The sequence below is a fragment of the Pinus tabuliformis genome, chromosome 5_1 (assembly GCF_031772625.1).
Source record: "Pinus tabuliformis cultivar Carrire ecotype Pingquan chromosome 5_1, CPIR1, whole genome shotgun sequence".
Taxonomy (NCBI): domain Eukaryota; kingdom Viridiplantae; phylum Streptophyta; class Pinopsida; order Pinales; family Pinaceae; genus Pinus; species Pinus tabuliformis.
Window position 1 is genome coordinate 919,209,621 of NC_142305.1, and position 18,612 is coordinate 919,228,232.

The window sequence follows — 18,612 nt, forward strand, 5'->3', positions numbered from 1 at the left end:
CTGCAAGAGTGTATACTAGAAGACATCCAAGCAGTCTGTGCAATCCTGCTCCTGATCCTGAAAGGGCTCTTAGGGTACGATTACACAAACTCTTTTCTTGTACACTTCTTATTAACCTCGGACAAGAAGCCCTCTCTGAGATCCATTTGCTTTTTACTAGTCAAGTTGGGCACGACACCATGAATATATATGCCCCTTGCGATTTTTCTAACATTCCAAGTTATCCCAATGATCTTCCAGCACTTGGGATAGATAAGTTGCCTAGCTTTCAGGGAGATAATGCGATTAGTGCTAATTCGCATCTGAGAGATTTTAATATATGGATGGCTAAGTGCGCAAGGTCTGTTGATTTTGATCATGAGGATGTTAGAATGACTCTTTTTATTTTAACCTTGGGGGGCGATGCTCATGAGTGGTTTTAAGAAAAACCTCGGAATTCATTCGATTCCTTACAATCGATCATTGATGCCTTTAAGGAAAAGTATGGAGATAAGAGAGAAGGAAGACACCTCGTGAAAGCTATTAGCTTAATAAAAAAGAGAGAGAATGAAACCATTAAAGAGTTTAACAAAAGGTTTAATGATATTTATTAAAGAATTACCTCAAGATTATAAACCTACCAACAAATCTCTTCAAGATTTTTACATTGATGCCTTTAGTCCTGAGCCCTCTTATGAATTAAGGCATGCTAAACTTAATGATTATAGGGATTACCAAGTCTTAGCAATAGAGCTTGAAAAGGACAAGGCGACATCTGGGAAGTCTGAGATCTCAGGTTTCGATAGGGTTGCTATGAAACTAAAAGAACTTAAAGGAAAAGCAGTTCAAGAGCCTGAGAGCGAGCTTGTTTAGAAATTGCTCCAAAAGATCGAAAGCATGGAAATTAATCATAACAAGGAGATAGCTACTTTGCAGAATAGGTTGGTCCAAATGGAAAGAGTTCAAACGCAAAATTTCCAACCTAGAAATAATAATAACAGAAATAACAATTGGCAAAAGAAGGGTCAATCTAGTGAGCAAAGACCTCCTAATCCGCTTACTAATTTGGTCGATAATGCTCCACCTTACTGTCGGGTTTGTGATGCTCTTCATGAAGAGGCAACTTGTCCCATCATTAGAAGAATTTTAGATAATGGAATGTTTGGGGCAGGTGATCAAATAAATGTAGTAGGTAACAAGTTTCCTTTGTCTATGGATAATTGGATGGAGGTCAAGGAGAATAGTCGTGACGTTATGAATCCCTCATCAGCTTTTAGTATGAATAACCTTGAAAGTGAAGATGACATTTTGGCTAAGATATATGGTGAAAAACCCTCTCAAGAGCCAATCATGGAAATTACTAGAGATAAAGGTTTAACGTATCAGAGAAGGGATAAAGATCAGAGCGGGAATCAAATTTCCCCTCGAACTTTTAACCCTGATTTAAACTCTGGATTAGATGTTGATTTGGAAAGTTGGTTTAACAATGCGAAAATTTGGGTTCCTGTCTCTGAGATTGCTAAAATCCCTTCCCAAATAGATAAGTTACTAAAAGCTATTCAGGGTCCTCAAGTAAATATTTCTCAATAGAAGACCCAAGAAGTTGACTATCATGATGCTCCCATATATTTGCAAAGCTTAGATGTGGATAACAAAGATCACCAGCCTTTCTTTATCACCTTGTTGGTTAATGGATATAAATTGAATAATTGCATGTTGGATTTTGGTGCATCAGCTTGTGTCATGACTAAAAGGGTCATGGAACAACTTAATTTAAGAGTTTCTAGACCCTACTATAATATATGTGCCATGGATTCTAAAAAGATTGAAGTGACTGAAGTTGATGTGCCTGATGCCTGGGGTATGCTTTTATCCAGAAAGTGGGCCTCTGATCTAGGAGGAAGTATTCAAATGAATTGGTCATATGCTATGATTCCTTCTCCTGGAGGTGATGGTTTTGTACGACTTAATAGAGAGCCCGAAAGAAAATTTCATGTTGAAGATCCTAAGAGACCTCACAACGAGATAATTAAAGAACAATCTGACATTGGGAATTATGCTATCATGTCTAATTTCATAATTCCTCCTAATGATAAGATTAAGGATCTCAATGATAGAGTTTGGTACATGTACTTTGATGGTGCATCATCTAGGCATGGTAAAGGTGCTAGAATAGTGCTTAAATCTCCCCTTGGTCACATTTTCAAGTTTGCCTATCGATTAGAATTTGAAGCAACCAACAATGTCGCTGAATATGAGGCTTTATTGTTGGGTCTTGAATTGGCAAAGTCTTTGAGAATTAAGTTGCTTAGTATTAAGGGGGATTCTGATTTAATTATCATGCAGCTTAAAAATAAATTTACATGTAAAAATCAAAGATTAAGGAATTATCGAAATGCTGTGTGGGATACTTTGGAACACTTTGATGCCCTTGACCTTGAAGCTATCCCAAGAGAGCATAATAGTTTGGCGGATGAACTTGCCGTAGCTGCTACTACCTTCCAGTTATCTGATGAGCTAATTAAGGATAATATCAAAATGGAAGTTATATTTAGACCATCTGTTCCAGATAACTCAGAGCATTGGCAAGTCTTTAATGATGAAAAGCAAGTGATTCGTTTTCTTGATAGTCTGGATGAGTTTGAAGATTTCCGGATAGATTCTGAGGAGGATGGATCTTTTAATCATGAACATATCATAAATCCTACTCCTAGGAATGTGGTTGCCTTAGAGCAACACTTTGATCGACATGATGCCACGAAGTTGAGAGAGGAAAATAAGATGGACCCAGGCGAATATCTCGAGATAAACATTGGTACTCCTGCGAACCCAAAGATTGTTAAAATTGGTAAAGGTACTAGTGTGGAAGAAAGAAAAAAGTTAACTAATTTACTTTGCGAGTATCGAGATGTTTTAGCATTCTCTTATGATGAATTAAAAGGCTATAGGGAAGATGTCATGGAACATTCTATCCCCTTAAAAGATGAAAATGCTAAACCCTTTTGCCAAAAGCTTAGGCAAATTAATCCTAAGTTAGCCCCCTTGGTTCAGAAAGAGCTTTCAAAAATGATTGCGGCAAGAATTATTGCCCAGACAAGGCATTCAACATGGTGTTCCAATTTGGTGATTGTTAGGAAAACGAACACTACGATAAGGCTTTGCGTCGATTTTCAAAATCTTAATCTAGCATGCAAGAAGGATAATTACCCTTTGCCAAACATGGAGACTTTGTTGCAAAGAGTAACCGGTTCTGGAATGATCTCATTGCTAGATGGTTTTTTTGGGTACAATCAGGTATGGGTTAAAAAGGAAGATTGTCACAAAACCACATTCATCACACCATGGGGTACATTTGAATACATTAGAATGTCGTTTGGATTAACCAATGTTGGGGCTACATTTCAAAGGGCTATGGATTATGCCTTCAAGGGGTTAGTCAGGAAATTGATTGAAATTTACCAAGATGATCTTATTGTATTTTCTAAAGATGGTATCAGTCATATGAATCATCTTAGGCAGGTTTTTGATAGATGTAGAGAATACGGGATTTCTTTGAATCTAGCTAAGTCTGTTTTTGGAGTAACCAAAGGGACATTACTAGGCCATATCATTTCTAAAGATGGAATCAAGATTGATCCCGAAAGAATTGAAGCAATCCAAAAGATTCCTCTTCCTCATAATCTTAAATCCCTTCAGTCCTTCCTTGGAAAAACAAATTTTCTTAGAAGGTTTATTCCAAATTACGCAGAAGTAGCCAAGCCTATCCAGAGTCTTCTGAAGAAAGATGTAAAATTTGTTTGGCAAGAAGATGGCAAAAAGGCTTTTTAAGAAATCAAATGTGCTATTGCAAGAGCCCCTGTCTTAGTGAGTCCCAATTATTCCAAGGATATCGTGATTTTTTCTTTTGCTTCCAAAGATACCATTGCTGGTGTCCTGTTACAAAAGAATAGATATGGTCACGAGCAGTCTATTGCTTTCATGAGTAGAGCGCTTCAAAATTCCGAATTAAAGTACAATACCATGGAAAAGCAAGCTTATGCCCTGGTCAAGTCTCTTAAACATTTCAAAACTTATGTGGTTTATTTTAAATCATTGCTTTCGTCCCACATTCTGTTGTTTAAGATATATTAACTCAGACTGATTGCTTAGGGACTCGCGCTAGGTGGGTTACTAAAATACAAGAATATGATTTAGAGATTAGACCCACCAGCTAGTCAAAGGCCAAGGCTTGGCTCAAATGTTGACCGAAGGTAATGAAAAGACTCTTGGTTTGTTTTGTCTTAGCTATCTATCTTCGCCTGAGTTACAAAGATTAGGAAAGCATGAGTGGTACAAGGACATTATTTATTACGTGATGAATCTTACATGTCCTAACCATTTAATTGCTCATAAGAGAAGGGCTCTTAGACTAAAAGCCACTAAGTATTGCCTTATGAAGGATGGCCTTGGATGGAGAAATCCTGAGGGCATAGTACTTAGGTGTGTTGATGAAATTGAGTCCAAGAAATTAATTTCTGAGTTTCATTCAGGATTTTGTGGTGGTCATTATGCTGCTAGAACTACCGCCCACAAAATTCTGAGAGCTGGTTATTATTGGCCTTCAATTTTTTCTGATGTGCATAAGTTTGTTAGAACTTGTCAAGCCTGTCAATTGTTCACTGGGAAACATAAGCTTGCTCCGCTGCTCCTGCAACCTGTCATTGTAGAGGCACCTTTTCAGCATTGGGGTCTGGACTTCATCGAGAAGTTCCATGAAAATTCTAGCAATGGCTACTCATGGATTTTGACTGCTATTGATTATTTCACTAAATGGGTTGAAGCCATTCTTGCTAAGAATGCCACTGAAAAGGTTATTATGGATTTCATTAAAAATAATATCATTACTAGATTTGGTGTCCCTGCTAAAATCACTACTGATAATGCCAAGGCTTTTAGTTCTTCAGAGTTTTCATCTTTCTGTTTCAAATATGGCATTATCTTATCTTATTCATCAAATTACTATCCCCAGGGTAATGGTCTGGCTGAATCAAGTAACAAGAATCTCATAACCATTATCAAGAAGATAGTAGGAGATAATAAGAGATCATGGGATAGCAAAATCAAGTATGCTTTATGGGCAGATAGGATCACTAAAAAGAAAGCTACTGGTAAATCTCCCTTTGAATTAGTTTATGGCTTGGATGTAACCTTACCTGTGCACCTGAAATTGCCAGCGTATCAGCTCCTTCAGCGTTTTTCTACTAATAAAGATGTTGTTCAAAATAGAATAGATCAGATTGTGGAGTTAGATGAAGCTCGTAGGACAGCTTTTGATACTATATGTAAAAATCAATCTAACATTAAGAAAAGCTTTGATAAATCCTCTCGATCTAGATCTTTGCAGGTTGGAGATATGGTACTTCTTTGGGATCACAAGAATGAAAAACCAGGAAAACATAAGAAGTTCGACAGTTTGTGGCTGGGACCGTACATCATTTGAGATATAGCTGGACCAAACTCATTCCAGTTGAGCAGATTGGATGGCGAACCGCTTGATCTACCTGCAAATGGCCAAATGCTCAAGCTGTTCTTCAAAGATGATATCTGCTGCCATCGGGCATCCTCTGTATTGTATTTCTAACCTTGCTCCTTGCCATTTCAACATTTTATTGCTGTTTTAGGATTAGATTTACTTTTCTTGTTACTAGATAGTTAATAAATGAAGAGCTTATATCTTTCATGTGTTTAATGCTATATGATGATTTTTGGATGGACACCACTTATTTTTTATTGTGTGTTGCGTGGATGCAGATTCTGGATTCTCACATTCCTACAGTGCAACAACATGTCCCCAAGTAGAGCTAGATGTTGACCACTACGTGTCAACTACCCATAGCAGTACACCCCCTTTTTGGCAAAAGGGATAGCGCTTGATTGACATGTCCTTGCCATTCAACAAGCATCATCAACCTGATCATGTTATGTTGTAAACCCAGTCTGTATGTGTAACTTGTAAATAATCTTAGCAGATCTAAGTCATGTATGTAAATTGCCTAGGTAAACCTAATTTTCTAGTGATAATATACGTTCCGGAAGGTTTTTTGTCTCACCGATCCATGATCGGCAGAGTTTTCCTTCAGCTTAACCCCAAAGCCAGAATGAATTTTGTCATTAGAATCTTAAGGGAGTCCTAGTGTGCTAGGTCGAATCTATGTAAAAGTGATTTGGGGATAGTCCTAACTATTTGGTTAGGCTATTTTATTACAAGTTGCTTGATCTGCTAGATTATGTTTGTGTCGCAAAATTGGGTGGTCTATGAGAGTCTATGTCAAATGGGTTTTCCCCCTTGAGATGTAAAATTGTAAAAGTCATGATGTAAAGTGTCTTGAGGGTTGGAAAATGTTTTATCCCCTCATAAGTTCTAAGTCCTAGGTCCTAGGTGATTTTTCCAAAGGCTAAGTTTGAGGATCCAAAAATAAATAAATAAATAAATTAAATTAAAAAATTGAAAAAATTGAAAAAAATTAAAAAATTAAAAAATAAAATAAAATAATAAAATAATAATAAGTCAAAGTTTTGAGAAAATAAATGCAAAGTTTTAATTTTTTAATATATTAAAATGCATTTAAAATTTCGACGGATGAGATTAAAAGGGATTTTGATCCTCATCGACGGTCGAGATTAGTTTGACATGGATCACTCGAACTAGCCGTTGGGATTTTTTCCTTTAAATAGGGTGCTAAGGGGTCATTTGAGATCATTCGATCTGTGAGTCTTGTGCTGAAGAAAGCTCTCTTGTAATCTTTTTCTTGTGCAATAGAGAAAGACTTTGGGGTTGAAATTTTGCTGGTGTTACTCTCCTGAAATGTTGTAAGCTGTTTCATTTTTTTGCATAAATTTAATTTTAGCCATTGGTAATAGCTTGTTGAAGAGTGATGTTGAACACATGTATCTTGTTCACTTACTAGTGTTTAAATGGTGATAAAATTTCTGAAAATAATGGCAGGTATCTGTATTGGATTTGGATTTTAGTACTGTTTTTTCCTCTTTATTGATAGTTGAAGTGAGCTATGCAGGAAATCTATATTGTGAAGATCAACGGGCGTTTGGGGAAGTTCTCGGCTGAACCAGCCAACTCCTGTAAAGCATTTCCTTGAAGAGCCTAGCCAGTTTCGATCCTGGGTCTATCATTTAAGTTTATCCTTTGAATGCTTGAGAGTTTTTCTAAAGTATCTCATAGTAAATCTGAAATTCTGAAAATATTACTGTGGATTATTGACAAATCTGGCTGTTTAAGAGTCGAAAATCTGGGAACACTGTAATTATTTAGTTAATTTTTGGGTTTTGTCCTTGCATATTTTGCCTCTCGTTTTTTTGTTTTTGCAGGTTGCAGGAAGAGATTCTTGTTGGAAGCTAGATCTAGGCTCTGGGGGGTAAGATTTGGCCTCACAACCAGTTTGTGCAAGGGCACTGTTCTGCTGTCCGAGGGTTTCAACTTCAGTCACTTTCAGATGTGGAAATCTTTGAGAGGGTTTCATCAACAAAGCTGAAGTTGAGTGGTCCAAATAATTTTATTGGGTCTCTAGAAAGTATTTTCTTTAGTTGCTGGCTGCCTGGTGGGATTTTCGCTGTGCATTTCGAAATTTTCATAGACCCCGCATCGCTGCCATCTGTTTCTTGCTCCCAATTGCCTTTACGTTGCCTCTCCTACTGCATTTCTTGCCCATTGATCCTAACTTCCCACGCTATCTCCCATACGCAGCTCATTACCCACGCAGCCTTCAACGCTGCCATTACATGCTGCGTCCTTCAGATTCACCCATCGCAGCACCTTCATTCGCACTTGCAAAACAAAGAAATCCTCGCACAGCTCCAATGCTACCAATTTCTCTGCGCACACCCTTATTCTCTTCGACCCGCGTGCCGTCCCTCACCTGCAGCATTGCAGCTGCCTCCACGTAGCCCGCTCTAATCTTCTGCAGCCTCATGTCCCACACAAACCTGCTCTTCAGAACCTTCAACTATCACCGCTACTTGCTGCCTGTACGCAAGCTTTCCCATCAAGCTGCCCATCCTCGCCCCTTCACGCTGCTCCTCGCTCTGATCTGTGTCCAGTCCTTCAGCCGCCGTCAAGCCTCATCGCACCTGCAAGCAGTAAGCAAAACAAACGTGGATTCTTTTTTGTGTACGCCCATCCGCTTCTCCAAACCTTTGCGTGTTCCTTTCACATACTCAGCCACGCATCACCTGCAGACTGGTTTTCATAGCTCCTCACGCAAATATTACCATCGAACCTCCGCGGACCTGCACCTGCCCACGCACAACGCATAAATCATTGAAACTATACGACGTGGGTGAGAATTAGGGGTTTTTCATAGGCGTTGATTAAATTTTTTATTTAATTTCGATTTAGATGAGCTCATTAAAATTAGCACTAGATTTTAGAATTAAAGTTTAGTTTTAGATCGATTTCTTTCAGTTTTGTTTAAATTTTTAATTTAGAATTTTAAAATCATAAAAATATAAAAATAAAGAAAACCAAAAGAATAAAGAGGGGTTTGTTTTTATGGTTACCGTTAGTTCATTTTAGTTTTAGATCCATTAAATTTTTGTTTTAATTTTAGAATTAGATTTCTTTAAAATTAGATTTAGTTTTGTTTAAATTTTGATTTTAAAATAAAAAAATAAATTAAAAAAAAATCTCAAAAGGCATAAAAAGGTCCTTTTAAGTTTCTTTGATTAGGTGTTAGATTTATTTTTTTTAAATTTTGATAATATCAAAAAATCATAATTTTTTTTATAAAAAGTCCCAAAAAAGCATAAAAGTTTTAATCTTTAGTGTTTTTATTTTTTATTTTTTTTTATTTTTAATATTGTCATTAGCTTTTGATTTATTAGTTTAATTTTTAACTTAGGTTTCAGTTTTAGATTAGACATTTTCAGTTTCATTTAAAAAGTACAATATATATATATATCTATATATATATATATATAAATTTTGAACTATTTTTGTGTCGCATTTAGTCTTAGCATATTTTGTCATGTTTTCAAATTTTGGTATATTTCGCTAAGGCTAATAGATTTTTGATGTGGGATTAATAGCTATCATTTTTATGTGGTTAAACATGTTCAAATGTTCATTTGGAGATTAGCTATATGAAAATGATAACTGGTTAGCATTTAAAATTGTGTGGTTATTTAAAGAATTTAATCTTTTGATTTTTAGTTGCTGGAATATTGTTTTTTTTCTTGGTAACAAGGCTAATCTATTAACTATATACAGAGTGCAAAATTACATCAGGTAGGACCAGTATGCTCTTGCCCTCGAGGGGCACCAGACATAGACAAAAACTTAGACTGACAAAGACCCAGACATAATTCCTCATAGCAAGCCCTCGCAGGGGTGGTTCCATGAAGTTCCAAGACTGTCCATAGACGGAAGCCCGCGCAGGGGTCTTAGACAAAAAGAACTGTTCGAGTCGTCCCACGCAGGGGAAACAGTAAGTACTTTCATCATTGACACAGAAAACCAACAGCTTTGACATCCTAAAAAAACATTGACTGAAACAACAACAAACCAGGAGACGGCAACTGAGTCTGGAGCGACCTGGTAGAGCAAGGGCGCCGACGTGATTATTCACTCGGCTCATCCGGTTGCTCTTCCACAATTGGGTACCAGCCGTAGTAATCCGGCTCAACATGAGTAGGCGAGGTCGCTTCCGCTTCCCCAGTAGTAGCATTAGGAGCATTCTGGGAATGCTTGGAATTTTCCTCGACGTTGGCCCGACTCTTTTCTTCCTGCTCCAACTCAGCTGTCGGAGCCTGCTCTGCATCCCCATGGTAGTCCTGCATCCCATGCTCCCGAGCTTCTATGGGATCATCCACCTCAGGAGGGTTCTCGATGAACAGAATGGAAACATGAGCACTAATTCTCGGGTTTGCTGTAGAGCTGGTGAAGTTGAAAATAGTGGAGCCAAAGGCTGGCAAGGAGGCCGAGCTGGATGCCCCGGCATCCATATGTTGGCCAGAGTGCAGGGGAATGGCTCCAATGGAGCTTGCCAGATTACAGTGGCAGCAATGCCTCGTTTCATCTCTCACAGGTCTGCTCGAACCCCCGCCTCTGGAAGAACCACGACGGCTCAACAACCTCTGTCTGGGTCTCACCATAATGAGATGAGACTCCCTGCAAACTGCCAAGTGAACCAGACTGTCGATTACCAGAACCAGCTCCGCAGTATACCCAACCGCCTGAGAAGGGACCGCTTCAACGGCAGAGAGGCCAGACAAATGCAACACGACCAAAATTCCCTGCTCCAAACCGGATATATGCTCTTCATCGTCACCTACCCACCTCGAATTCCCATCTGCCATTACTGCAGCAATGCTCTGGATCGAGTGCACTCTCCGGGCATTCACTGCTGCCGTCCCCCGTCCCTTTGTATTAAACCGGGATTGATCTCGTCGTCCTCTCGCATGGAGTGCCACGTGATGCCCGTGGAGCGGCATGTGGCCAGCTTCCAACTCCCGTCCCATCGCTTTAAACACCCGCATCCGGGGGGTTGCTGGAATATTGTTAAGGCGTTGAGCATTTATCGATTACTTCGCATTTGGTAAAATTAATCTTTGTTTGAGTTATTTGATGATAAATGATTGTCAATGAGTTCATATCCCTGCAGCATTTGATAAATAATCTTTTAATCATTAACTCCATAAGGCACTGGTCCATTAATTTCTAAATCAATCAAGTGCTAAATTGCCTTGCTATATCTCCCAACCCAACTGGTCCACAGTTGGTCTTCATTCATCCCATAGGGTCTACCCCCCTTAGCCTTGGGAGATGGCTTAAACAGAGAGATCGGGGATCAAGGTGACAACCCCCTGTTTGAGCATTGTCGTGACAATCTGTGCGACAACGTGGCTAATGCACATGAGTTCTAAAGAACCTAGAAACTGTTTGGTGAAATTCCACCCGGATTGTATTTTATTAAAATAATTAATATTTTTAATGGGGATCCTAAGTCTAAACTTAGGAAAAGTAAAGTATTAATGAGTATTAATTAAAATATGGGTGAGAATGTTCTAGAAAGCGGACCAAGCCAAGATTTAATCTTAGTCGTTGATTAGAGACTTAATCTCGGCTGTTGAAGTCTCAATGAGAAAAGTATAAGGAGGCTTGGGGTTCATTTGAGATATACAGGGAGTTGATTAGTCAGTTCGATATTCCTAGGGCAGGGTTTGCTAAGGAATTCGAACAAGTGATCAAGCAATGAGGATCAGAGGCAGTACTGGAAGGAAGTGATTTCCAGTTCCAGTGAATATGCTTCAGAGAAGAAAGTGAAGGATCAAAGAGCCAGCGCAGTGCCAAGGAGGGACAGCGCAACAACTGGAGGAGGTTGACGCAAAATTGCTGGGGAACAACAAATATCAGTGCCAGGAATTACTATGGGTGATTGGCAGGAGAAAACTCAATTTCTCAGTAGCAGAACCAACAACAACTAGGGTGACGTAGTCAAAGGGAGCCTCCACGCAAAAGCCACGCAGTGACTACGTAGTGGGTCATCCAGGAGCTGGGGCCAGTGTAAAATCTCCAGACTTAGTGTGAGAAAATTCTCACTATTTTTCTATCAGTTATCTTCTCTGAGTGGATTGCCATTTTATTTGAGGCATCCAAATTGTATTCAGAAATTTACTGCCAATAATAAAAACCCTCAGATCTGGTGCACTGGTTTTCCTGCATTGGGTTTTTCCGGGGACGATTGTCCAAAACAAGTGTGTCAATGTGATTGTTTATATGCTGATGTTTCTCTTGCCTATTCAATTTTTAGTTCTTAAATTGTGAAGTCTGCAGCTGAATTTATTTTGATATTTATTAAAGCATTGGTAAATAACTTATTATAAGTAGGAGAAATAAATCAATCACTGCAGCAAATTTTCACATGGCAAGCCTAACTATTGTGAGAACCTCACATGTTGTCAGTGTCATTATTTTCTTGGACAATTAGAGTGTTCAATTAATTTTAACAAGGTTCAAGACGCTTATTCAACCTAACATATTTTGTTTGTATCTTGATCGTTCATTCACCAATTTGATAGAAATGACACATAATGACTGGATTTGCCATCTTCTCGTTGTCATTATTCCATGTAAATGGCTTCTCATCATTTGGTGGCCTTTTCTTTCTTCAAATGACTAAATTTTAAGATGAACCTTTCTCCTTGTATGCAGTGCCTTTTTACTTTAAGAGCAAGAGGGTGTTAGTTTTTGGGGTAGCAATAAACAAGTGTTATGCTCTCTATGGTGTCTAAGAGGCTAAGGAACACGAGATTTCCAAAACCCAAAAAAGATTTCATCAAAAAATCTTTAGAACTACCTCAATTAGATTAATTAGCCTATAATTGAATATTTCTTAAGTCTAACTTATGAAAAGTGGTTAATTAAATCAGATTAATTGAGGGAGGTTGATTTTGCTCTAGAGACTTCAAAAAAGTTAATTGATGGATTCAAGATGATCATAGTCGTTGATTGAGACGTGATCATGGCTGTTGGTTGCCCAACAAAGGATTATAAGAGCAAGGTCGATGGAGTTGGAGACAAAAGAAGGAAGAAAAGATAGTTTATTGAGAGAGCAGTTTGACTACCTAGTTGCAGTGATTCAACAAGGGTGCAGTTGAAGCTAGGGAGAGAGTTAGTAGCAGGGTTCAACAGAGATTTGGGAGCAAGATTCCAGAGGAGGTTTTCTCAGTATTTTCCAGTGTTAGAGTGACAGGAAAGGGAGGCCAAATTCATTTGCAGAGAAGGCTGAAAATAGTAGTGCGAGTTAGCCAGTTTATCCAGTGCGAGTCGCCGGAGAGACCATGTTTTAGTTGCCAGAGGCCGGATCTATTTCCCGGAGGCAGAGTGAGTGGGCCTAGCAGCTACAGGAGGTAGAACGACTTGCAAGAAGGCATTCCCAGAAGCTGTGTGATTTTATCTGAGGAGGCAGTGCGGATTTCTCGGCTGCAGTGTGAGTGGTAGGAGAAGTGTGAGTTTTCCAGAGAGGGCTAGATCGAGTTGCAGAGGGAGACAGTAAGTCTCTAGTATATTTTGCTAGAGGAGATCAGTATTGTTAGAGGTTTTCCAGTGAAAGGCAACCAGTTGTAATTTTCTCAAATTGTTGAACAATAATAAAACCCTTATCTGCTGCTCTGGTTTTCTCTTCGGGCTTTTTTTAGGGACATTTGTCCGAAAATAATGGTGTCATATTTTTATGTGTGTGTGCATTATTTTCTCAGTTTCGTATTTTATCTTCCGCAGCGTATTTTTATTTGTGAGGATTGCAATAGTGATTTAATCATTATTTGCCGAATTAAAAATTCAGAAGGCAAATAATCTCCAGTAGATAGAAGATTAAAATCACAGTTTATTGCAATCATGGAAATTTCACAGAGGGTATTGACTAAAATTTTATATCATTATGTCAGACCTGTTTTGGAATTTGGAGTTTTATGTAGAGAAATAGAAGCTTATTGCTTCAAAGAACAGCCATGCAGTTAGCCATATTCTTGGACTAGCTTGAATGACATTGTGTTCAAGACTAAGTGGTAAATTTTGTTAAGAGCACTCGGAAACAATTTAACACAGCAACATAATTGTTTAATGAAGCTATGAGCTGTTTAAGTGTATTCTTTCTGCAAACGTTTTTTCATTACAAAATTCATAGCATCTTATAGTGATGTTTTTTCCATGTGTTGGCCATTTCTGGCAAAATACCTGTCATATTTTAAAGTAATATTTATGATATGTTGGATTCAGTTGGCATATTAATTAGAAACGTTAATGTCATGGATAAAATAGATTTTGTGACTTGTTGAAGGCGTAGTTTGAAAGTAATTTCACCAATGTTTACAGCATTTTTATTGAATTTCATTTTTTCCAAATTTGACCAAACTTGTAATTAGTTTGTCATATGATCAATAACAAAATGTTTGTAGGCTTTGCATTTTTCATTAAAGGATTTCAATTGCGTGGTTATTACTTGCTTTGTCTAAACCTTACAGTATGTTTGGCATTGCTGAGTTTTCTTGAACTCTTAACTTATTTGTTGAATCCCCCTTCTGTAACAGAGTATGCTCTGGATGATCTGGAAATTCTAGAAATGAGATCTGAGGTTTTGAAGTTAGGGCATATAGAAGATCAGGTGATTTTCTCTTTGAAAAGGAATTGAGAAGTTCTTTCATTCTGGTGTTTAATGTGTATAAGAACCTTTTTTAATTGGTAATATGTTTTACATGGATACCATTTTTCAGTGCTTGATGCACCTTTCACTCTTTCTTTATAACCTATTAGGCTAAAGCTCAAGAATATGCGCGGAGCCTTAAAAGCAAGATAAGAATGATTGGGCAACAAATTGCACAGAAAACCTTGGAAGTGGAGCAAAAGAATCTGGGTCTGCAGAAACCCGTAGAAGAATTGGAGAGGAAACATTGTAATGAAATTGTGAAACCAAAGAGCGACCATGGAAGGATTGATGCTATGAGGGAAAATGAACTTTCGCCAGTGTTGGGGGAGAAATATTTTATTTCTGTTCAATTGAAACAGATGGAGGATGACTATTGTAACCATATGAGAAGCAATGATCAACAATTTCAAGTTGCTTGTGAAAGCATTGAGAAGCAACACAAGACACTGAATGAACAGAAAACTGCAAAACTTGCAAGGGATTTTAAGTTAAATGGCATGGAATTTGAGAGGGGAGAATATGCAAGGGATGTAAAAGTACTGGAAGAATATGCTTGGAAGATTTCAAGAGAGAATGAATCATCTCAAGGGCTCAAATATGCTATGCATGAGTTGAAAGAAGCAAATGACATTCAAGTAAAAGAGAGGCACAGATCTTCTGAGAATGTTACTAGTGATATAGACGCAAAAAATGAATTTCCTCAGCAGTACCCAGTGCAACAGCAACTTTGTCTTCATGGTCAGGATTTTAACACAAGCCGAGAACTTTAAGTGAAGCAAATGCACTGATGTTGGTATGACATGCACTTTGCTGCAATGTTTCTGTTTATTGAAGTTGGTATAAGCTAGTATGTTGTACGCATATTTTCATTAATAGAATAGAGTAGAGTTTGTGGATGATTTCTTTCTTGCTGCTTTGGATCTTTTCCACTTTGACTTGTTAAAGTTACCTAACATCTAAGAATTTAGTGAATTATCATACGGCCATGTTTAGTTTAGGCCATGTCTACTTTTCTGCAATGTCATTGAACATAAATAAGTGTTGCTGGTATGCAGTTTGAGGATGGATATCTGGAGGAGCTTAAGAAGACGTCAGCAATGTTAGATATTGCACATCTTGAAAATGAAAATCTGAGAATGCTTAATGCAGAATTGGAGGCCGAGTTAAAACACAATAAGGTACCTTTTTCCCTTTATGTTGCTAAAATGCTATTAAAGTTCGATTGTCTTTTTACCTGCTTGTGATATGAAGATGTCTTTTGTTTGGTTTGAATCATTTTCTTTCTTGATTTGTATTAACATAGCGACCTGATAAGAGGAATATTGTACCCAAAGATCAAACATGCCGTAATTTGGCAAATGAACTTGATGTGGTTGCTAAGGATCCCCCTCCCAGGCAAGTATCCTTTATGAACAATTTGCTTGAGGTAAGACAAGACTGGCCAAACTATTGGACCTATATAACTCTCTATAAATATTTTGGTTACTTTTGCTTTGTTATCTTTCCATGATGGGTTGCATTCTACTGAGGTTTACAGAACTTCCACTTATAGCCCAGTCTAGTCGAACATGTTTTTATTATTTTTCTTTGTTATGCAAGTATTCACTGACAGGACCATATATATTGAAATTGTGTCTTCAATAAGTAGTTTCAAAACCACTAGATTGCAGTTTTATGCACTTGAAACAAAATCATTTAGTCTGGAAGGTATTGCGATGTCTTGAAACAGACTATTCATGTAGGGGCATGCTTGCAGATGAGATCAAAACCTGATAGTGACATGAAGATGCGTAAAAGGGGTTCAGTCAAAATTCCTGCAGAAAATCATGACAATGAAGTGTTCAAGGTTAGTTCACTCAATTTGTTATAAGGTTCAGGTTCTTTTCTGTTAGATGCAGTGCTTCAAATTGTAGTAGCCTAGCCTAAAACTGCATCATTTTTTCCCTGAAGATGTTAATATGCTTGTGAAATTTGTCTTTTATGTCATCCAGCAGTGGTCAATCCTTTCTAGTTATCAGCTCCTTTTTTATCTTTCATTTCACATCCACATCTTGAATCTTAATATAACTTTTATATGCATGTTGTGTAACGTTTATCTAATCATCTATTATCATTTACCTTACCTTCCAGATTTCTGCACAATGATATCATTAATGAAAATAAAGAGAAGCTCTGTTCTCTCCTTGTAATAAAGAAACCTTTTTCCCTCTCATAAGCAATTGACTCTTGTATTGACACTTGTATTACACAGTACCATTGACCTATTTTTGGTCATCTGTTTGACATTAATAAACTTATCATGTTTTATCTCATCTAGATTCCATTCTTCTGAATGGCAGGAAGATTTTCTATGGAATTGTATGCTGAGTTGTCATCTCATTTCAGGTTCAGTGCTTAAAACAAAATAATAAATGTGGTAATATGATCCTTCTGTTTTAAATTCCTTAGCCACCTCACATTAACTAGTTTCACATCTGCAATGTATACAAGGGTGCAGTAAAAGAGCTGTTCATGACTCATAATCAATAGATTAGGGCTCTTGTTGTTAGGAGAGTGAGGGTGTGAAAGGAATGTTTTGCATCAGTGATTTTGTCTTCACATTGACGGTCCACAAAATTGAACCTGAGCAAACTCGGGGTTATTCTGAACAGCTATATCCTGAAATTACTTGCCCAATGTCATCCACACAATTCTTTACCCTGAGCTACTAGATAAGAAACACTCTTGTAGATCGTGGGTTGAATAAAATGGCAGTGGAAATGGCAAACACTTGAGGATAGGATGAAACATTAATTTTTATTGCAGATCAAGGTGATGGAGAATGCTTATAGTTTTTTTTTTTTTTTTTTTCTTTGTTGTGTCTAGAGGAATTGGCCGCTGGGCCTGGCTCATGCTCACGTTATACGGGGTCGATTTTGACTTCCACCACTAAACCTCTAGGTGAACCCATGTGCGCCCCCAATGCACGGCCCACAAGGATTTCAGTGGGGATTTGAATCCAAAACCACACATTTCATAGACTTGTATCATGGTGATTGCCAATCGAGTTGCTCCCCTGGGGGTGCTTACAGCTATTTGTAAATAAACAGTTGTATGCTTTTTGCTATTATAAATTTTTAAGTAACCAGCTGTATGCTTATTGTTATTTTTAAGTAAGCAGTTTCCAAGTCCCTTGCATTGGCTCATAAGTATCTCAAATTTCAAGCATTGTTTTTTTTTCCTTCTTAAATCTTTTTATTATCTTGTTATTCGATTTGAGGTGTTCACCTGTAGTATGTCTTCACTCTTGACTTTGCGTATTGTTGTTGAATTTTCAATTCAATACTAAATTGTTGCTTTGAATATTGACATTTGTGGTGTGGCAGTGAAGACACAAGGTGTTGCTCTTTTTTGGTGTTAAAATTTTCGGACAATGGTAGGCAGATTTTGCATGCAAGAAACCCTAACAGCTAGAAGTGAAAACTTTAAGGACTATCACAACTACAAATTTCGAATATGCTAATTTACTAACACATCATATTGAAAATATCATGTAGAAAGTACAAAACTTAACCGTCGAACTTGCAACCTGCCTTTCATTAAATCTTGTAAAACAGTACACTGCTACAGCTCTTGAAATGTTGAAAAAATAACGATGTTCACCATTCCTTTTTATAGATGAGGAAGGCTAAAGAAGAAAACAATTAGCCCATCTGTGTGGGTTCCAAAATGTGAAAAGCAAAACCCTAATCTAATTCTATCTAGGGAAGTGTGCCCTCCTTCTAGCTGGAAGTTTCCACATCTCATGCGCTCAATCTAACTTTAGACCAAAAACTAACTGAAGATAAAATAGCCTACTTCTAAATTGAAAATCAAGCTCAAAAAAAAGAGAACAAAATACCTTCAGAAACTGGAATGCTAATTGGAAGAGCAGTTATAATGTGAGACCCAAAGTTCACAATTGACAATTTTGAATGATATTAAAGTTCTAAAAGCAGTTGGTGAAACCCTAAATTGGGGATTTAACAGGGTATAATTAATACAATTTTCAGAATATACTACTCTGCAATATATGTACTGAATTTACCAATTTTACTATTGAGTATCGCCCTGGGGTTCTGTGGTTGAATATGTCTCTGCTCTGTCACGGTTCTCGCTCCTGCTCCCGTTACCAAAACGACCAAAACCTCCCTGCCAAACTGAGCACAACTTCAGTACCCAGCTCCAAAGTACTTCAAATTCGAGGTACTCTAGCCCCCGTTCCCAAAATTTCAAGAACAGTTGAGCTCAGACTTCCTTCTATGAATTTCCTCCTCTTTGTAATTTTTCCTCTCTGTAATTCCTCCTCCCTGTAATGGCCTTCTTCACTCCCTTATATCTGTAATTCGATCGTCTCCCAACCTTATTGATGTCTGTCTCCTTCCTCCACCGCTTCCTATTTCTCTTTGCTGTCATC

The 18,612-nt window shown here is 37.8% G+C and overlaps 1 protein-coding gene across 5 annotated transcripts in view; it reads left to right on the top strand.

Annotated features, from left to right (window-relative positions):
• Positions 1-18,612, top strand: part of LOC149167796 (uncharacterized) — a 193,673-nt gene that overhangs the window by 81,327 nt on the left and 93,734 nt on the right. Inside the window, exons 3-6 of one of the 5 annotated variants that reach the window (XR_016260963.1) lie at positions 14,062-14,135; positions 14,285-14,970; positions 15,233-15,355; positions 15,920-16,023. Coding sequence is in view for 4 of the 5 variants with exons in the window: in XM_089433160.1 (XP_089289286.1) it covers positions 14,062-14,135; positions 14,285-14,947 (737 nt within the window). In the remaining variant the exon portion in view is untranslated. Of the gene's footprint in view, positions 1-14,061; positions 14,136-14,284; positions 14,971-15,232; positions 15,362-15,480; positions 15,604-15,906; positions 16,024-18,612 lie in introns of those variants that run through there. The other 4 variants (XM_089433161.1, XM_089433162.1, XM_089433160.1 and 1 more) reach the window with 4 other exon arrangements.